The sequence below is a fragment of the Stylophora pistillata genome, chromosome 9, assembly GCF_964205215.1.
Source record: "Stylophora pistillata chromosome 9, jaStyPist1.2, whole genome shotgun sequence".
NCBI classification, from domain to species: domain Eukaryota; kingdom Metazoa; phylum Cnidaria; class Anthozoa; order Scleractinia; family Pocilloporidae; genus Stylophora; species Stylophora pistillata.
In genome coordinates this window covers 1,441,962-1,463,991 of record NC_142527.1, presented here as the reverse complement: position 1 = coordinate 1,463,991, position 22,030 = coordinate 1,441,962, and the positions used below count along the sequence as shown (strand labels likewise).

General features: G+C 40.8%; 1 protein-coding gene across 1 annotated transcript; it reads right to left on the bottom strand.

The window, feature by feature from the left end:
• Positions 1-273: 273 nt before the first annotated feature.
• Positions 274-21,686, bottom strand: LOC111327795 (C-Jun-amino-terminal kinase-interacting protein 4). The gene is made up of 24 exons (XM_022932069.2): positions 21,549-21,686; positions 20,214-20,538; positions 18,949-19,069; positions 18,764-18,834; positions 17,991-18,079; positions 17,453-17,649; positions 16,704-17,289; positions 16,556-16,612; positions 16,349-16,444; positions 15,852-15,894; positions 15,500-15,630; positions 15,009-15,068; positions 14,676-14,855; positions 14,345-14,412; positions 14,075-14,220; positions 13,601-13,922; positions 12,181-12,246; positions 11,928-12,075; positions 11,718-11,798; positions 11,458-11,525; positions 11,197-11,345; positions 10,625-10,796; positions 2,757-3,022; positions 274-2,397 (listed from the first exon to the last, which is right to left on the bottom strand). The coding sequence occupies exons 2-24, from the start codon at positions 20,523-20,525 to the stop codon at positions 2,065-2,067; spliced, it is 3,762 nt and encodes a 1,253-aa protein (XP_022787804.2). The 5' UTR covers positions 20,526-20,538; positions 21,549-21,686; the 3' UTR covers positions 274-2,064.
• Positions 21,687-22,030: the final 344 nt, after the last annotated feature.

The window sequence follows — 22,030 nt, the reverse complement described above, 5'->3', positions numbered from 1 at the left end:
TATCTCGTCGCACGTTTTTAACTTGAGGTAAAGGAAATATCGAATTTACTTAAAAGATGGACCCTACCGATTCCTTTCGACTCTTGTTTGTCTTTTTTGTTGTTGTTATTTCTAATTATTCTGTTCCACAAACTGTGTTTAACAACTGATTACACAAACCTGTTCATCTGTATCTACCACACCGTTAAGATTTTCATCCTGACTTCGGAAAGTTGTGATGAGCTTTAAGTAAATTAGCCACCCTGTAACCCACGAGGCTGAAATTCAAAAGTCTAAAATGAAACTTTTTAATTCTAGTATCTGTTTATTATTTTATTAGTTCAAAATAACAAATGGACAAAACCACAGACAATAAATAAATACATAGAACCAAAAGACTATTGAACCTTCACTGAAGTCAGCTACCATATTATTTGGACGCCAAACGAGGCTATGGGCTATTGATAATAAATTAATTCTGAGAGTAATATTTGATTGAACTTGACCAAAACGCATCTCTTTATGTCAGGGACGACACTAACCTTGTTTTAAGGCAGAGAGGTAATATGGGCATAATGTCGAGAAACTACAAAACAATATTACAAGATATGGGGAAAATTACTTTGAATACAAATTTACTCATTTTTTACGACCATCTATTCCTTCAAATGTAAAAATTTAAGTGATCGATAATCACTCTTCGGCCGAACAGACACCTCATGCTCACTTAACAATTTTGGGTAGTAAACCTATGCAAAATACTGCAAAATTAAAGCAATGAGCCGGCCCTGCATGCCCCTTTCGTCTTCCTTAACAGCACGAATTTTAATTCACAAAAATCAATGAATGAAGAGATACACTTTTTGTAATAAAATTTTGCACCAAGTCCAACATTTCCCTCGCATAGTCAAGAAAGACTTTAAAAAAAGGTATTTTTAACCCGCGATTAAAATAAGCTTTTTTTCTAATGGATGAACGTGTTACGTGACTCAAGATTGCATTTTGTAAGATATATTTGCGGTTGTGGCGCGTGTAGAACAGATTTTCTTTTTTTTTTACATTAAAAAGGAAAAGAGCTAAGTCTGGCTATAACCTCGGAAACAGTGAGTTTTCATTTCACACCGGTGCAAAGTTGAAAATAGAAACCATTCAAAGTTTTTCTCATCAATCTTCAGTAAAAATGAAACTCACCGATACCCTTTGCTGCTGGCCATTATGGCAAAATTAAATGTTAATAATCTTTTTAGTATACCTTTCGCGCTCTAATTTTCATGTCGATTTTCTTTCCACTAAATGATAATTGTATGACCTGATATATATTTTGATTTGTAATTCGTTACGTTGCAATTATTACTGGCAATAAACCTTGGAAAATAGTTAACACTAATGCTCAATTTAGCAACGTACCACCAAAAATACATTTCGTAACTCTGGAAATTATTGGCAACTTATTTACAAATACTTCAGAAAACTGAAACAGACCAACGAACTTGATCAGTCACAAAAGGCACTAAAACTAAATTATGTTTAACTTACGTGTGTGTGTAATACAAGAACCAAGAAAATTACTAAACGCTTTCACTTCCAAAAGTGACTAAAAGAATTTCTCTTTACAATATCAAGCATAAAAAAAAGACAGTTAGATTGTTAGCTGATCCAATACCGAATTGTAGGAGAGACCGTAAGGAAAATTGCTAATGACATCTTGGGAGTGAAAGGGTTCAGTGCCATTACATTGCTGTCGTGATATGTGAATGATACATGTCTATCGACAAATAAAATGAGTTTTGGAAAAAAATTATTTTTAACCTCTTATTTGTTGCTTCGGAAAGGTGGGTCCTGTTAAGTGAAGCAAATTTAATCCTACAGACTTACAAGGACACGGTCAAATTCCAATTATTTCATAAAACGTAACCAGTAACAGTATGGCTTGCCATCTGTAGCGGCGTGAGATGGGAAATGTCTTCAGAAAAGTAAAGACTCCTTCGCGCTAGTTATTCAATGATTACAAACTGCAACACTACTGCACTTGTGACGCTATTTGCAGCACAGAACAGGACCTAACGCTTTCCATACCTATGGTCATCATGTGACTGACACCTGCCAAACCATAATATGGCTTCTCTCATTGGTTGATTGACCACGAGTTGTGACAGATATCAAATCACCACCTTGCTCTTCCAAAGCAGTCTCTTCGTTGTCTCCCAACCGGAAATCGACATACCCCTCTCCCCCTGATAACACCAAAAGCATAGACTCGGTCACAGTCTTCTCTGGGCTAGACTTAGCGGGTGGGCCACTGAGACTTGTTGATCTGTTGGATGGCGCTGGTTGAGAGACTCTCTTCATGGAGCCTGGGACGGCTACAAAAAACTTTACCGAGTCGCGGTGACCGTGGAAGGACAACTGGGCGTTAACCTAAAACAAAGAAGTTCATTTGTAAAAAGGGCAAGTAAAGTGTTCAGAAGAGTAACGATAATACAAAGGCGTGAACTATCGAAGGGAGCATCGGCTACGTTCGCTTCGTTTGTTTCAACCTTTAGGTTACTGCCAACCTTGTCTTGATAAATCTCGAATGCTTACATTTCTGGGAAGGGATATTAATCAAGTCTAAACAACAAGCTTGTCTGCTTCTCCTGCTTTGGACATATAAACATTTGGAATACCAAATTAAAAGAGCCAAAGGGCATCTTCTGTAGTAAAAAAAAAAAAAAAAAAAAAGGAGACGGAATTGCACTGAAAAACCATCGATGATGTACGAATGTTTCCCTACTCACCATAGAGCAGTAAGGCATAAAGCTTGAGCCCCTGGGAGTGTCTCCATCTTTGCCTTCGTTACTATACACTCGAACCGCTCCACCTGGACCTCCTGTCGCTCCTGTCCCAGGGGAACTTGTTTGTGCTTCTCCGTCATCCCTAGCAGGACGTGCGGCCACTAATGGGACCGACAGAATAACACCATTTCCTGTTCCCACCCAAAGACGGTCATTGGTTAACATGAGCGACGTAATACGTACAAACGAAAAACCTAATTTCCCAGTTCCTGTAAAAGAAACAACAAATTACTATAACATTTAAACAGAAACGGTGAATATTTACGCGCACTAAGTGCTACGAAATGGAAGCGAAGAAAATGGATAAGGAACAACTGAGTTCGGTTTGAAAGGCTGATAGGCAGCCAGATGGGCAGGTGAGTAGGTCGGTGGAAAGAATGGGAGAGTAGTAAGTGGCAAGTAAAAAAGGTGAGTGCTAGTGGGAAGGTAAATAAGTGCGTCAGTGCGTGGATAGGTAGAAAGGTAGGTAAACAAGGAGAACAGGTAGGAAAGATGACTGGCAGATAGATCGGTAAGGAAATATGGTTTGGAAGGTAGGTGGGTGCGTGGGTAGATAGTTAAGTCAGTAGGTAGGTAGGTAGGTACGAGGGATTCGTAGGTAGGTAGGAGGGATTCGTAGGTAGGTATGAAGGTATGAGGGATTCGTAGGTAGGTAGGTATGAGGGATCCGTAGGTAGGTAGGTACGAGGGATTCGTAGGTAGGTAGGTAGGTATGAGGGATTCGTAGGTAGGTAGGTACGAGGGACTCGTAGGTAGGTAGGAGGGATTCGTAGGTAGGTATGAGGGATCCGTAGGTAGGTAGGTACGAGGGATTCGTAGGTAGGTAGGTACGAGGGACTCGTAGGTAGGTAGGTACGAGGGAATCGTAGGTAGGTAGGTAGGAGGGATTCGTTGGTAGGTAGGTATGAGGGATCCGTAGGTAGGTAGGTACGAGGGATTCGTAGGTAGGTAGGTAGGTAGGTAGGTATGAGGGATTATGAGGTAAACTAAGTAGGTAATTTGGTAAATAACTTGTAAGATAAGGTAAGTAAGAAGGAGAGGTGAGTAAGTAGGTACCGTTGGTGGGATAAGTGGTAAGGAGGTATGTTTGCAGCTGGTTGTCAGAGCAGTTAGCCATCACTGATAAGGTAAGTAAGAAGGAGAGGTGAGTAAGTAGGTACCGTTGGTGGGATAAGTGGTAAGGAGGTATGTTTGCAGCTGGTTGTCAGAGCAGTTAGCCATCACTGATAAGGTAAGTAAGAAGGAGAGGTGAGTAAGTAGGTACCGTTGGTGGGATAAGTGGTAAGGAGGTATGTTTGCAGCTGGTTGTCAGAGCAGTTAGCCATCACTGATAAGGTAAGTAAGAAGGAGAGGTGAGTAAGTAGGTACCGTTGGTGGGATAAGTGGTAAGGAGGTATGTTTGCAGCTGGTTGTCAGAGCAGTTAGCCATCACTGATAAGGTAAGTAAGAAGGAGAGGTGAGTAAGTAGGTACCGTTGGTGGGATAAGTGGTAAGGAGGTATGTTTGCAGCTGGTTGTCAGAGCAGTTAGCCATCACTGATAAGGTAAGTAAGAAGGAGAGGTGAGTAAGTAGGTACCGTTGGTGGGATAAGTGGTAAGGAGGTATGTTTGCAGCTGGTTGTCAGAGCAGTTAGCCATCACTGATAAGGTAAGTAAGAAGGAGAGGTGAGTAAGTAGGTACCGTTGGTGGGATAAGTGGTAAGGAGGTATGTTTGCAGCTGGTTGTCAGAGCAGTTAGCCATCACTGATAAGGTAAGTAAGAAGGAGAGGTGAGTAAGTAGGTACCGTTGGTGGGATAAGTGGTAAGGAGGTATGTTTGCAGCTGGTTGTCAGAGCAGTTAGCCATCACTGATAAGGTAAGTAAGAAGGAGAGGTGAGTAAGTAGGTACCGTTGGTGGGATAAGTGGTAAGGAGGTATGTTTGCAGCTGGTTGTCAGAGCAGTTAGCCATCACTGATAAGGTAAGTAAGAAGGAGAGGTGAGTAAGTAGGTACCGTTGGTGGGATAAGTGGTAAGGAGGTATGTTTGCAGCTGGTTGTCAGAGCAGTTAGCCATCACTGATAAGGTAAGTAAGAAGGAGAGGTGAGTAAGTAGGTACCGTTGGTGGGATAAGTGGTAAGGAGGTATGTTTGCAGCTGGTTGTCAGAGCAGTTAGCCATCACTGATAAGGTAAGTAAGAAGGAGAGGTGAGTAAGTAGGTACCGTTGGTGGGATAAGTGGTAAGGAGGTATGTTTGCAGCTGGTTGTCAGAGCAGTTAGCCATCACTGATAAGGTAAGTAAGAAGGAGAGGTGAGTAAGTAGGTACCGTTGGTGGGATAAGTGGTAAGGAGGTATGTTTGCAGCTGGTTGTCAGAGCAGTTAGCCATCACTGATAAGGTAAGTAAGAAGGAGAGGTGAGTAAGTAGGTACCGTTGGTGGGATAAGTGGTAAGGAGGTATGTTTGCAGCTGGTTGTCAGAGCAGTTAGCCATCACTGATAAGGTAAGTAAGAAGGAGAGGTGAGTAAGTAGGTACCGTTGGTGGGATAAGTGGTAAGGAGGTATGTTTGCAGCTGGTTGTCAGAGCAGTTAGCCATCACTGATAAGGTAAGTAAGAAGGAGAGGTGAGTAAGTAGGTACCGTTGGTGGGATAAGTGGTAAGGAGGTATGTTTGCAGCTGGTTGTCAGAGCAGTTAGCCATCACTGATAAGGTAAGTAAGAAGAAGAGGTGAGTAAGTAGGTACCGTTGGTGGGATAAGTGGTAAGGAGGTATGTTTGCAGCTGGTTGGCAGAGCAGTTAGCCATCACTGATAAGGTGAGTAAGAAGGAGAGGTGAGTAAGTAGGTACCGTTGGTGGGATAAGTGGTAAGGAGGTATGTTTGCAGCTGGTTGGCAGAGCAGTTAGCCATCACTGATAAGGTAAGTAAGAAGGAGAGGTGAGTAAGTAGGTACCGTTGGTGGGATAAGTGGTAAGGAGGTATGTTTGCAGCTGGTTGGCAGAGCAGTTAGCCATCACTGATAAGGTAAGTAAGAAGGAGAGGTGAGTAAGTAGGTACCGTTGGTGGGATAAGTGGTAAGGAGGTATGTTTGCAGCTGGTTGGCAGAGCAGTTAGCCATCACTGATAAGGTAAGTAAGAAGGAGAGGTGAGTAAGTAGGTACCGTTGGTGGGATAAGTGGTAAGGAGGTATGTTTGCAGCTGGTTGGCAGAGCAGTTAGCCATCACTGATAAGGTAAGTAAGAAGGAGAGGTGAGTAAGTAGGTACCGTTGGTGGGATAAGTGGTAAGGAGGTATGTTTGCAGCTGGTTGTCAGAGCAGTTAGCCATCACTGATAAGGTAAGTAAGAAGGAGAGGTGAGTAAGTAGGTACCGTTGGTGGGATAAGTGGTAAGGAGGTATGTTTGCAGCTGGTTGGCAGAGCAGTTAGCCATCACTGATAAGGTAAGTAAGAAGGAGAGGTGAGTAAGTAGGTACCGTTGGTGGGATAAGTGGTAAGGAGGTATGTTTGCAGCTGGTTGTCAGAGCAGTTAGCCATCACTGATAAGGTAAGTAAGAAGGAGAGGTGAGTAAGTAGGTACCGTTGGTGGGATAAGTGGTAAGGAGGTATGTTTGCAGCTGGTTGGCAGAGCAGTTAGCCATCACTGATAAGGTAAGTAAGAAGGAGAGGTGAGTAAGTAGGTACCGTTGGTGGGATAAGTGGTAAGGAGGTATGTTTGCAGCTGGTTGGCAGAGCAGTTAGCCATCACTGATAAGGTAAGTAAGAAGGAGAGGTGAGTAAGTAGGTACCGTTGGTGGGATAAGTGGTAAGGAGGTATGTTTGCAGCTGGTTGTCAGAGCAGTTAGCCATCACTGATAAGGTAAGTAAGAAGGAGAGGTGAGTAAGTAGGTACCGTTGGTGGGATAAGTGGTAAGGAGGTATGTTTGCAGCTGGTTGGCAGAGCAGTTAGCCATCACTGATAAGGTAAGTAAGAAGGAGAGGTGAGTAAGTAGGTACCGTTGGTGGGATAAGTGGTAAGGAGGTATGTTTGCAGCTGGTTGGCAGAGCAGTTAGCCATCACTGATAAGGTAAGTAAGAAGGAGAGGTGAGTAAGTAGGTACCGTTGGTGGGATAAGTGGTAAGGAGGTATGTTTGCAGCTGGTTGTCAGAGCAGTTAGCCATCACTGATAAGGTAAGTAAGAAGGAGAGGTGAGTAAGTAGGTACCGTTGGTGGGATAAGTGGTAAGGAGGTATGTTTGCAGCTGGTTGTCAGAGCAGTTAGCCATCACTGATAAGGTAAGTAAGAAGGAGAGGTGAGTAAGTAGGTACCGTTGGTGGGATAAGTGGTAAGGAGGTATGTTTGCAGCTGGTTGGCAGAGCAGTTAGCCATCACTGATAAGGTAAGTAAGAAGGAGAGGTGAGTAAGTAGGTACCGTTGGTGGGATAAGTGGTAAGGAGGTATGTTTGCAGCTGGTTGTCAGAGCAGTTAGCCATCACTGATAAGGTAAGTAAGAAGGAGAGGTGAGTAAGTAGGTACCGTTGGTGGGATAAGTGGTAAGGAGGTATGTTTGCAGCTGGTTGGCAGAGCAGTTAGCCATCACTGATAAGGTAAGTAAGAAGGAGAGGTGAGTAAGTAGGTACCGTTGGTGGGATAAGTGGTAAGGAGGTATGTTTGCAGCTGGTTGGCAGAGCAGTTAGCCATCACTGATAAGGTAAGTAAGAAGGAGAGGTGAGTAAGTAGGTACCGTTGGTGGGATAAGTGGTAAGGAGGTATGTTTGCAGCTGGTTGTCAGAGCAGTTAGCCATCACTGATAAGGTAAGTAAGAAGGAGAGGTGAGTAAGTAGGTACCGTTGGTGGGATAAGTGGTAAGGAGGTATGTTTGCAGCTGGTTGTCAGAGCAGTTAGCCATCACTGATAAGGTAAGTAAGAAGGAGAGGTGAGTAAGTAGGTACCGTTGGTGGGATAAGTGGTAAGGAGGTATGTTTGCAGCTGGTTGTCAGAGCAGTTAGCCATCACTGATAAGGTAAGTAAGAAGGAGAGGTGAGTAAGTAGGTACCGTTGGTGGGATAAGTGGTAAGGAGGTATGTTTGCAGCTGGTTGTCAGAGCAGTTAGCCATCACTGATAAGGTAAGTAAGAAGGAGAGGTGAGTAAGTAGGTACCGTTGGTGGGATAAGTGGTAAGGAGGTATGTTTGCAGCTGGTTGGCAGAGCAGTTAGCCATCACTGATAAGGTAAGTAAGAAGGAGAGGTGAGTAAGTAGGTACCGTTGGTGGGATAAGTGGTAAGGAGGTATGTTTGCAGCTGGTTGGCAGAGCAGTTAGCCATCACTGATAAGGTAAGTAAGAAGGAGAGGTGAGTAAGTAGGTACCGTTGGTGGGATAAGTGGTAAGGAGGTATGTTTGCAGCTGGTTGTCAGAGCAGTTAGCCATCACTGATAAGGTAAGTAAGAAGGAGAGGTGAGTAAGTAGGTACCGTTGGTGGGATAAGTGGTAAGGAGGTATGTTTGCAGCTGGTTGTCAGAGCAGTTAGCCATCACTGATAAGGTAAGTAAGAAGGAGAGGTGAGTAAGTAGGTACCGTTGGTGGGATAAGTGGTAAGGAGGTATGTTTGCAGCTGGTTGTCAGAGCAGTTAGCCATCACTGATAAGGTAAGTAAGAAGGAGAGGTGAGTAAGTAGGTACCGTTGGTGGGATAAGTGGTAAGGAGGTATGTTTGCAGCTGGTTGTCAGAGCAGTTAGCCATCACTGATAAGGTAAGTAAGAAGGAGAGGTGAGTAAGTAGGTACCGTTGGTGGGATAAGTGGTAAGGAGGTATGTTTGCAGCTGGTTGTCAGAGCAGTTAGCCATCACTGATAAGGTAAGTAAGAAGGAGAGGTGAGTAAGTAGGTACCGTTGGTGGGATAAGTGGTAAGGAGGTATGTTTGCAGCTGGTTGTCAGAGCAGTTAGCCATCACTGATAAGGTAAGTAAGAAGGAGAGGTGAGTAAGTAGGTACCGTTGGTGGGATAAGTGGTAAGGAGGTATGTTTGCAGCTGGTTGGCAGAGCAGTTAGCCATCACTGATAAGGTAAGTAAGAAGGAGAGGTGAGTAAGTAGGTACCGTTGGTGGGATAAGTGGTAAGGAGGTATGTTTGCAGCTGGTTGTCAGAGCAGTTAGCCATCACTGATAAGGTAAGTAAGAAGGAGAGGTGAGTAAGTAGGTACCGTTGGTGGGATAAGTGGTAAGGAGGTATGTTTGCAGCTGGTTGTCAGAGCAGTTAGCCATCACTGATAAGGTAAGTAAGAAGGAGAGGTGAGTAAGTAGGTACCGTTGGTGGGATAAGTGGTAAGGAGGTATGTTTGCAGCTGGTTGTCAGAGCAGTTAGCCATCACTGATAAGGTAAGTAAGAAGGAGAGGTGAGTAAGTAGGTACCGTTGGTGGGATAAGTGGTAAGGAGGTATGTTTGCAGCTGGTTGTCAGAGCAGTTAGCCATCACTGATAAGGTAAGTAAGAAGGAGAGGTGAGTAAGTAGGTACCGTTGGTGGGATAAGTGGTAAGGAGGTATGTTTGCAGCTGGTTGTCAGAGCAGTTAGCCATCACTGATAAGGTAAGTAAGAAGGAGAGGTGAGTAAGTAGGTACCGTTGGTGGGATAAGTGGTAAGGAGGTATGTTTGCAGCTGGTTGGCAGAGCAGTTAGCCATCACTGATAAGGTAAGTAAGAAGGAGAGGTGAGTAAGTAGGTACCGTTGGTGGGATAAGTGGTAAGGAGGTATGTTTGCAGCTGGTTGTCAGAGCAGTTAGCCATCACTGATAAGGTAAGTAAGAAGGAGAGGTGAGTAAGTAGGTACCGTTGGTGGGATAAGTGGTAAGGAGGTATGTTTGCAGCTGGTTGTCAGAGCAGTTAGCCATCACTGATAAGGTAAGTAAGAAGGAGAGGTGAGTAAGTAGGTACCGTTGGTGGGATAAGTGGTAAGGAGGTATGTTTGCAGCTGGTTGTCAGAGCAGTTAGCCATCACTGATAAGGTAAGTAAGAAGGAGAGGTGAGTAAGTAGGTACCGTTGGTGGGATAAGTGGTAAGGAGGTATGTTTGCAGCTGGTTGTCAGAGCAGTTAGCCATCACTGATAAGGTAAGTAAGAAGGAGAGGTGAGTAAGTAGGTACCGTTGGTGGGATAAGTGGTAAGGAGGTATGTTTGCAGCTGGTTGGCAGAGCAGTTAGCCATCACTGATAAGGTAAGTAAGAAGGAGAGGTGAGTAAGTAGGTACCGTTGGTGGGATAAGTGGTAAGGAGGTATGTTTGCAGCTGGTTGTCAGAGCAGTTAGCCATCACTGATAAGGTAAGTAAGAAGGAGAGGTGAGTAAGTAGGTACCGTTGGTGGGATAAGTGGTAAGGAGGTATGTTTGCAGCTGGTTGTCAGAGCAGTTAGCCATCACTGATAAGGTAAGTAAGAAGGAGAGGTGAGTAAGTAGGTACCGTTGGTGGGATAAGTGGTAAGGAGGTATGTTTGCAGCTGGTTGTCAGAGCAGTTAGCCATCACTGATAAGGTAAGTAAGAAGGAGAGGTGAGTAAGTAGGTACCGTTGGTGGGATAAGTGGTAAGGAGGTATGTTTGCAGCTGGTTGTCAGAGCAGTTAGCCATCACTGATAAGGTAAGTAAGAAGGAGAGGTGAGTAAGTAGGTACCGTTGGTGGGATAAGTGGTAAGGAGGTATGTTTGCAGCTGGTTGGCAGAGCAGTTAGCCATCACTGATAAGGTAAGTAAGAAGGAGAGGTGAGTAAGTAGGTACCGTTGGTGGGATAAGTGGTAAGGAGGTATGTTTGCAGCTGGTTGGCAGAGCAGTTAGCCATCACTGATAAGGTAAGTAAGAAAGTAAGCAAGGAGATACCTAACATCTTGCTGACGTATGGCTCAATATCAATGTCCTGTAGATGGTGATAAGTGTGGGCATTGTACAGTCTCAGTGTGCTGTCCAAACGGATGGAAACCCACACACCATCTCCTATCCAGGCCAGCTGACGAACCTGACTTTCACGTCGGGGATGAGCGTCAAAAGTTTTCTAAAAAATTATTCAGAGTAACTTGTTAGTTCCATAACTTTTTCAAAACCAAAACCGCTTCATTTAAAGACTGCTGAAAATAAACAATAACAAAATTGCGTCTTCAAGCTAAATTAACATATTCGATTGCTATGTTACTGCACTCGGTCAACCCCATGAAACTTGTTCTGATAATTCCCAGAGAAAAGAGAAGCCTTCGTCTACAGTATAGTGACGGAATAACACAACGCATGAAAACAATTAAGAGAAATGAACAAAGAGAACTCAGCACGGTCTAGGAGAGGAAGAAAAAGACCATAAAAGCAACCTAACTCGAACATCCTGAATGACAGCATTTTGACAAGCTATTTTCCTTCTCATAACGCTAAAAAGCACTGAATTACATTAATACCCAAAATACCTCTACTTTCATGCTTCGGGGATGAATAACTTGGATCTTATTGCGATAACCACACCAGACTTTGTCGTGTACTACAGTCATACACCGAATGGAGTGATGCGGTCGGCCGAGATCAAGCAAGTGATAATTGTTAAAGTTCCACTGACCATCTGAAATTAACAAGTTCGTTTCTGATTACTGGAAACCAAAAAGGACATACAAGAAAAAAAACCATATCAGATTAGAAGGAGAGAAAACTGACGAGAGCAAAGGTGGACATACCTGAAGCCCTGTGAAAGATAGCCACTGTACCATCGGCAAGAGCAACTAAAACACGGGTTTTCACATATCTACAATGTAAAGTTTGACATAAGATTACAATACAAGCAAATTATTTAAATTCTGACAATCACCTTACATTACAAAAGAGAGATACTATTCCCTGATAGCATATAACTGGTTGGTAGACCTAGTAGTCATTTATAAGACTTGATACTATCATTTGAAGCAGTTACTTTTTGGCATTGCTTTCATGTACTCACACAATACTGAGGACTGAGTCTTTGAGTCTGATGGAATGGATACATTTCTTCCAATCAGAAATGGCAGAATGTACATACACACTGCAAAGGAATCATGCAACAGTAAATTTTTCACACAGACAGACAGTACTAAAGACGAAGACAGATTTACTCTCAATCAAAAATACCTCATTTAGTATAATAAAACCATTCACACACAGAGTAACTTACCAGCCAGATTGTGCTCCAAGCCACATGGTTGGTAATACACTGCTCATTTTCTCAACTCCTTCAACTTGCGCAGCTCCTGATGATGTATTTTCACTAGCTGTGATGTCTGTTACAGTTGGTGCGTCTGATCCTTGGGCTGTTTGTACTCCTAGACACATCACAAACAACACAAATGCAGTCAGCACTGTCATCAAATGATGTCTTCTACTGTCTAAAAAAAGGAAAGTATCGAAAGAGTCTGTTTTAACTGTACCCAGTGGATCACTGAATCCTGAACTTTCTGTAGAATCACCTTTGTCAGGGTTTCTGTGAAGTGGATCTGCAAATAAATAAGTGTCTTTTCTTAAACAATTGACATCGAAAAACTGTTACTAGTAACACTAATGCCTACTCTGCAAATCCAGTTAAGTTAGCTTTGCCCCAGGTGTATCTATCTTGTTAGACGTTTTGTTGTGTAGTATCGCTGAGTATTTTTACGAGTTGTGCCGTATTTTGGCGAGCCCGTAAGGCGAGTCAAAATACAAATAACGAGTAAAAATAGTCAGCGATACTACACAACAAAACGTCTTACAAGTTATTCATTATCCAACACGCCAAACTGTTATTTCAGTGCGGGCGAGTTTCGCGGATATTTATTTACGGGGTGTACGTGACAGAAGTATGCGAAGTGGAACGGAATTGGCGCGTTGTCGTGTTGCTGTTTCTATTTTCTTCAATATATGAAAAAAATTTCCTGGTCGTCCAGCCGTTTTCTTCGCTCGATTCATCTAATAGACTTGGATCTATATTTGCCAACCATTCCGAATCTTCGTCATCAGAAATATGATTCAAATTGTCCGCCATTATTTTTGGTAATTTCAATCCAATTCTTCGCTCGCGCGATGCGAGAAAACCTGTCTAACCGGTTCTCTGGAGTACAAATACCGCGTGATATTTGAACTCGCCTATGGCGTTATTTGTACCCTACGGAGTGTAGTTGGATAATAAATATATTTTATTACACGTTTTGTTGTGTAGTATCGCTGAGTATTTTTACGAATTGTGCCATATTTTGACGAGCCCGTGGAGCGAGTCAAAATACAACCAACGAGAAAAAATACTCAGTGATACTACACAACAAAACGTCTAATGTATATGTGCACGATCCTCGCAGTAAAGCACTATTTAAGCAATAGTGAAAATCAGACCTGAAAAAATTCAGGCCTGTGCGGTTTCGAACCACTGACCTCTCGTTCTATTTGACTTACTATCTTACGGGTTTATGTCGAATTAACTTGATGGCCTGCTCCCGAATGGCTTGTTAGCTCAATTGGTAGAGCGCTGCACTATATCGCAGAGGTCAATGGTTCGAATCCCGTACAGGCCTGAAGTTTTTCAGGTCTGATTTTCACTGCTTTAGTGCGAGGATCTTGCACATATACTTTTCATAACCGCAGTTCAGATATGTATGTATTTCATATATTCGTTGTGTTTAAAACGTCTAATAAGAGATTTACTATCTAACATGCCAAATTGTTAATTCAGTGCGGGCGAATTTCGCGGATATTTCTGGAGCACAAATATCGCGTGATATTTGTACTCGTCTCGCGCGTCATTTGTACTCTACAAAGCACAGTTGGATAATTCTATTCTATTTTGATAAATAAGTTTGCAAAGATACACATAATATTGACCTTCAACTGTCCAATCTGAACTCTGATAATCCCCTTCTGATGCACCAGGCACAGGAGTGATGCACAACAGATGTGATGTACATACTATAAAGCAATCCAAGATGTTCTGAGGGTAATTAGCATCAACTACAGTAACCTTACTGCAGGAGTGTGTGCTGCTGCCAATCCAAACCATAGACACTTTTGGCTCCAACTTTGGGTCCATTCCTGTTTCATCTTGGTCACGCACACTGTCTGTGTAAAATACACTAGTTGCACCAATGACTGAGCCACCATCTTGTGTCTTCCCACCAGACAAATCTACACCAGCTGCACACCAGATCTGCATCACGATGGCAACTGCATTAGTACTTGTCCTTTAACTATAATGAACATAAGTTTACATGCAAAAGCATACCACTAGTTTCTTTGTTTGAAGATGAAAAGAACATTTACTGATTTAATATTATCAACTGATCTTAAGGACAAACATACTTTCATCCCAGGGTCATTAAGATTAAGAGGCCGACAATAGACTGGTACAGGGACAGACACCAGGCTTTTTCCTCCTTCTGCAACTTCTGTTGAGTATTTGGCAGGAAGACTCCAGCCATAAGCTTGCATGCGACCCTCTGCAACATCTGAAAACAAACGAACGCCTTGGTTGACATCCAGGATTTAAAATGCATGGAAAATACCATCTGTTCACAAATTAACTAGATATAGTGGAGAAGCACAAAAAATATGGAGGATTTATAATATCACCTGAGTTAAGAAATGCTCTCACTTGTCTGTAGCGTTCCCTTCTCTCCACAAGTCGCTGGCGATCAAAGCTAAAAGATGAAAACTGCGTAAGTATGACAAAAAATCAGTTTGGGACCAGAATTCTAAGGCATCTAATTTCAGCCTTTGAGAGGGTTTCACTACATATGAGCCTTTCTTGCAGTTTCAACACCAGAAGTTTCCTGAGGGAATGCCAGAACTCAGAATACACTCTATAAACCTAACCTTAATTATTTTTATTCTTCAGTCAAAGCTACCAAAATACATTTGTGACATAAACTGAAACTGGACGTTAATGATAAAATTTCCTCACTTTTCACTACCAAATCCTCCACCACTTGCTACAGCAATTGAACCTGTAGATCCTGAGTTTACAGAGCTGCTACGTCTAGATGAAGGAGATGACTCTCCCTCCCCCTGAGGGGAGTTATACCTGATACTGACCATGGGTGGGGCAGGCTTCTTTGGCGAGGGTCCAAAAAGATTACTGAAACTGATTCAACACTTTGTGTTACATTGGAGTTACTTTTAATACATTTTTGATATGTTTCAGAAAATGAGATGCTCTGTGACAGCACAAGTTTGAAAAATTTCAGAATCCTGAGTCTTAAAACTTTTAACAATTAACAACAAATAAGCCACATACAATTTCCAAATGGATGATTTCTTCTTTTGCTGCAGTTCAAGGTTTCTCTCCTTTGATGCCCTATGAAGAATAAAAGGAAAATTTAATTGAGGCAGGTTAAAAAAAGAAAAAATAGAACCAAAACAGTTCCATATCTTGTAATGGTTTTAGGCACCTAAAGTTTGAGTTTTATTTCCCTAATGGGTGGGTTGGTTTTCTTAGATCATCAATATTCTCAACTGTGAAGGGGACTACAATATGAAACTCATCATCATTATTTCAAGAGAAAAATTTGAAGATTTATAAATATATTTTGTTATGTCAGTGTGGAAATGAAATACAAAGTATTGGCACTACAAAAACGAGGACTCGACAAACTAACAATCCATAGGATCCATGCTAATAAAAGATAAACCAACTTCATGGTATCTGATGTCATGCTGTTCTCTACATGTACACTTACTCCAATCAATGAGTTATTCCAGACTAAGTGAACATAAGCCTGAAATTACCTGATCATTTCTGTCCATCTTACAGCCTCTTGCAATTCCATGAGTCTTTCTTTGTACTGGTTTCTTTCCATCAACACTCGAGCCATCTCAACTCGCGTAAACCTCTTCCGATGAGCAGCTGAAACATTAGCCTATGAAATAGCAACCTACTTTTTATCGCTTCCTCGATTTCCAGAACAAAAAAAGAGAAACTTTCTTTCAGGACAAAATGCAAGAAGAATTCAATGATATGTCTCAAGACATCAAGTGAATTGGTTTGCAATTCTTGTCAATGAACGAAAAAGTGCTATAGAAAAAGAAATTCATTTAAACATCTCCTTAAGTTATGAGTGACTTTTTGTCTGTTGTTTACCTCCTTTAAAGCCACGGTAGCTTTTTCTGCATCCATTTTCACCCTGTAAATGAGCAGAAGATTTTTCTTTACATTTTCTGAACAGCACAAAACAAATCCCTCCTGTAAAATTTGTGACAGAACAAGAAGCAACAAATCAAGTATAGGCAGAGTAACACAGAGGCAATATCAATAAATTTAATTGTTCTAAGGATCAGGCATATAAGTACTCCATAAGTCAGTCTATTTGAGGTGAAATTGTTGCAAGTAATCCCCACATGAGGATTAGGACAATAACTTTGAAAGTCTGAAAAAAGTGGTTAGGATTTTACGTGCTAGGATTGACAGTTTCAAAATAACATAAGCTATTGCAATCAGCCTAGTGTCAGGGTTGAAGGTTGGCCAAGTTCAATTTTCTTTTCTTTCTTTCTTTTTTTTTCTTTTTTTGGGCATTCTTACAGTGTAAGATTAAACTGTCCATAATAAGTTAAATTTAAAAACAAGCAAATGGTTTAGACCTTTTTAGCTCCTGTTCAATCTCTGAGATGTGCTGTGATAAGCGACTCTTGGTATCCTGAAGTGTTATAACTTCCTCTCTTGCCAATTCCTTTTCACTAAAACAGCAGAAAAAACAAACAAGGAGAATTCAGTTAGAACTTGATAGCTATTCCATGTTCCAAGAGGATATAAAGAACTGCAAACAGATTGATCAATAAGAGACTTACTTGGACAACTCCTCAACTCTCTTTAGAAGATCATTCTTTTGAGTAACAAGTTTTGTCCTGCAATTAAATTGCAAAAGCACCAGTAAGTGAAACTAAGATATTATGTATTGTGCTGACCAATATCACATCATCACTACTACAAGCTTACTTTGCAGTCAGTAGTTCTTTATTCTCTTTTAAAACTGTGTCCAATTCTCCAACCATTGCAGTGATGTCTGCACCGGTGTCTACCTGCCCAATGATGTCAGGCTCTTGAATAGACAACTCAGCAAACAACGAATGTGCGCTGACACCTTGAGGTAGTGTCTCTAGATCCAAAGATATGGGGCGCTCTCCACCCTGTCTGCTGCCCTCTCTTCTGATCACCTCGACAGGCGAAGACCCAGCGTTGGGTATCAATTCAGGTGTCGAGGCCATGATGGCTGCAGCGTCATTACTCAGGTGAACAAAGCTTCCATCTGGAGGAGTTTGAGATTCTCCAGACATTACTCTTTCAACATCAGTCACCGTCATGATAGGCATGTTGTCAACATCTGAGAGGTGACAGGTTTCTGTATCTAAACTCTGTAATGAACTGGCTATGTTTGATGGTGTGCCTTTCACAACGTCTCCAATGCTGTTATTATCCAGCCTGTCACCACTCATGGCAACAACACCACCACCACGAGATCCGGGAATATTTTGGACAGCAGGAGAACCTTCCAAAACACTGTTTTTTTTCTCAGTCTCACTACCTGCAAGGTAGAAACAAAACAAGTGTGAACTATTAAGAATTAGTCTTAAATAAGGTAGTACATGTACATTTACAAGTAAATACTCACCTATCCTGAGTCAGCAATTAATTCCTGACCAATCACAAACAAAATCAAGGAAAAAAAGAAACAAAGAACTACAAACCTTTCCCTTTGCCAGCAAGTTGCTCCTCTTCAAGTGACATTTCATTGCTGTCTCCTCTGTGAGGCGATGGAGGCACAACCATGTCACCATCAATGCTCTTGGGCCCTCCTGGAGAGGTGCCAGGTAACAATTCTGTAAGAGAGGTGACAGGTGTTCCAACAGGAGACCGCGGAGAATCTGTTGAGACAGTTCTTGGTCTGTGGGAAGAGAAAAGGAGTATGAAATCTAGAAAGTACTCAATGTGAACCACCTGAAAATGTAAATACCTCACCTAGGAAGATCCACAAAAAAAAAACCCATTAGGGGGAGGTATATCCAATAGCAATCATACAATCTCTCACTACATTGCTTAACTTCCTCAAGTATTAATTTTTCTACTCTCAATATACAGAAACTCCATTACATTCCTAACCAAAAGTGAACAGACTGACAACTACAAAGGCAAAATTCCTACACTGAAAATAAACTTCCCACAAAAACAAACATAGAACAAAGGAGCTGAACAATTTCTGAGTTCATTGTGAGTAGTGATTGTTACCTAAAAGGCATTCTGGTTGGTGTGTCTGCTGTGGAAGCTGAGCCTTTTCTGTCCTCTCTCTGCAGCCGCTCCATATGTTGATGGAGTAACTACCAGTAAAAGAAATTTGTAGGAAGAAATAAGTTTTAGGTTTAGGACTGACTTCAATTTTCATTTTAAACTAATACCAAAGTCAAATGCTTCTTGCACACCATTCATGTTTGTCAAGCAAGTGTGAAGTTCAGGTAGTGGTAACTAGATCAGCCAAGTTCACAAACACAGCTATAGAATACTACTAAAGAAGACTACTAAAGGGTTAAAAAGTCATTTACAAGAAACAAATATGTTATTTCTGAATTATGAGAAACATTTAGTATTTACAATCACGGGTTTATTACGAATCAACTTAACGGCCTGCTCCCAGTTGGCTTGTTAGCTCAATTGGTAGAGCGCTGCACTAGTATTGCAGAGGTCAGTGGTTCGAATCCCGTACAGGCCTGATTTTTTTCAGGTCTGATTTTTGCTATTGCATAAATAGCACTCTCTACTGCGAGGATTGTGCACATACGTAAGTAATTACAATGTTGCAACTACAACTAAATTTGAAATGAAGTTGGGTTTGGTTCACAGTAAGCACAACATTCTATTTGGACCTGTTTAAAAACCTTTATCATAAACTGCCTTGATCCTTCCTCTTTTTGATTATTTTCAAGCCAAGGCTTAATGTATTTGCATGATAGCCTGTTGTTTCCCTTGGTCAAAGTTTCACCCAAACAACATAATTTGCCACTCACCTCTGAATGTCTTTCATGAAGAGCATGATATTCACGTTTCATCTCTGATATCCTTTCATCCTGCCGTTCAACTGAAAATAAAAAAATTTGTCAGCATGAGTGAGACCTTTTTTAAGTCATTGTTTTAACTCCAGTGATATTAAAGTGATAAAAACAAAACATATCGAAAAATTTGTATCACTCACTATGGTCTTGGTAACTTTTGATTCGAGATTCCAGACTTTTATTATCATGTTCTAATGTATCAATCTGCTTGTGAGATTCTCTCTTTTCAGCTTCAATATGATCCTCTATCTCTAGATATCTCTGCAATAAAAGTTATGACATGTTACCTGATTCTACCACACATTTCTCTGATGTTGACAATTATTTAACACTCCTTCACCAAAAACTTTATTCCATGAAGGACCTTGTTAATCAAAATTCACAGAATTGCATGTTCTGGTCTGTTTATTTTGGATGAATTGTAAATTAAGGCAAAATATTGCACCAACTGAAATCAAACCAGGTCAAGCATGACATGATATTAGTACATCCAAGGTAGCACTAACAACATTACAGTTTTTCAATCACTAGTAACAAGCAAAATCTGACCAGACAGTTGGCAGAGAAACCACCAGCTTTTATTTATAATGCTGAGATAATTGTATGGTATCGCTTACAGTTTGCTGTGAAGGCTTAAAGGTATACACACAGTTTGACAACACAATAATTTCATTAAATGTTTACACTACCCTTATTAAGTCCAACATTCATTCTTCACATTATCCTTGATTAATCTTCAGTCAAACATGACAAAGCTCTCTGTATCTTAAAATATTTGGTGCTTAACAACTTTTTCTCTTAAGCCCACGAAGCATTGATGATCAGGCATGTATCCGTTTGAAAAAACATTTAACATAACCCCAAATGGTCTGAAGAAACAGCCACATTAATTAATGCGAGCACTTTTCAAATTTAAAACAAATTTTAGCATTATATAGAGTAAGCGACTGTGGGAAACATACTGTGGAATGATATTTCATTTACATGGTATTAATAACATGGAGAGGTAAAAAAATGCTGAAATCTTTAACAGCAAAGCAAAGTTGTTATTTTCGAAAAGACAACGCCTTCCTTAAATGTACTGTCAAAAATGGAACAACAAAAAAATGGTATAACAAGAAGAAATTATTTTCGGTTGTAAACATCAATGGAAAAATATACATAAATTTTTCCTGAACGCATTTTTCCAATTCCAATGGTAGAATGCTATTAGTTGTGCTAGTGTCAAAAGAGAAAACTACTACTCTTCCTAAATCTCATACGAGGGGCTGATAGACATTAAAATTCATGGACAAAAAACGACACATAGCTTCCCCTAATCGAAACTTTGGCAAGTAAAATACTAGAGAATTAATTTGAATATACTTCATGAAATAAGTGAAAAGAGATAACATATTACACTTACATTTTCAGCAAGCTTTCTGAGTTGCTTTTCCCTTTCATATTGTGTAATAAGCTGTTCATTATCATCACTCAATATTTCCAATTCAACTAACTGCTCGTTGTTGTCACCATAGGCACTGTCCAGTTGTTCTAACACAGACACCATAAGTGGCATAAGTCCTGATACAACGTCTTGATCATATTTTTGAATCATTCGTTCGAACTCGCTGTAAATACTGTTGGCGAGATTGGAAACTCGTTCCGACATAACTGTAGCGCCACCTTCATCGCCACTGGAGTATACTACGTCGTTTTTCTCCTCCTCGCCTTCCATATCGCATAGATTCCTTTTAAGGCAAAATAAGAACTCCTAAGCTATGTTCCCTTGATAATTGGTCACGGATAAACCGAGAAAACAGTCGTATTTTGCCATTATTCTTCGTTTCTCTTCACAGACATCTTCGCGCGATTTCCATATAGTGGGGGGGTCTGGTAATGAAAATTTGTTGTTGCTTAGTCGGCCAATCAAAGTTCATCATTGCGAGATAAATATAATTCAATTAATTTTATCAAGCATCTGATTTTCTCCAAAATTACAAAGAACATGAATGAATCTGATGAAGAATTTCAGATAGATTTTTGTTATTTTGTGTAGAGCCTCAATTCACCAGCGTCCAACATGAAATAAGGCATTTGACGTTCAAAAATCCTAAAGGAAGATTTTTCTCGACCTTTCCATAAAAGATATTTTTGTACTTTAGGCTACTACTTTTTATTAACTAAACATTGCAGAGAGAGTATGATCCTCGATCAAAGCCCGAACCGTATTGGCTCTTTATCATCATAATCATTAATTTTTTTTTCAAAACTGTCTAAAGACGCAGAACCAACAGACCAGCGGCAAACTCAAGGTCTATATCGGCTGATTGTAAAATACTATGTGGTGACGGCCTCTCTAGACAATCAGATCATGCGTTTATATTTGGCGTAAATAGGTGCACAGTGGAGTTCGGTATGGGCTTGTTGTCACTTGAAATTTTTCTTTTGCAATTCGACCACTATTACACCGTATACTCCAACGACAATGAAGCAGAGCCAATCAAATTCGTTCATTAGTTAAAGTGTCAAGGCAATGAGTGCTTACGATCACTTATGGACGATTCCCTTATTTTCCTGTAAAATAAAAATATCACTTGGTTCTGGCCTTGGAGACCACTTTAATAAACCCTACAGCTCTAATATTGCCTGCAATCCTTTAAAGAGTGCTCAGCCAATTCGTTCATAGCTGCAACATTCCCCTTTCACCGTCAACATGAAATGGTGGAATTTCACTAACAAGAACAAAATTGGAAATTACCTTAACACGGCTCTTCGAATGCATTTCGACGGATCCTTGTAGCTGAAGGGCACCCGGATGAAATTGCAACCGTTAAACTTGCCTCAGTTCGAGTGGCCACTTTCTGTATCAGGAATCTTACTGTTTACTAAAGGGAAGTCAAAATTATGGCAGCTGAAAACAAGTCGGTACGAACAGTTGTACAGCCCTCTTATATTTTTTTTCTTTTTCACGCAGAAAAATTAAAATCAAGCTTGAACAATTCTGTGAAAGTAATGAATGCAAACCTCCGTCCAAGACACCTGCTGAATCCATCCAATCATAAGTTACTTAGCAGCTGGCTGGTGGTGTTCCTGCCATTCCTATAAACGAGCACGAAAATGTGATCTAAGGATCGTGTTGAGTTGTAGGAAGCATAGTCTCTAAAAATAAATTAGAAATCATAGCTGCCTTATTTTTTTTCTGCATAGAGGAAAAGTAATTCCCGATAGGAAGCTACTATA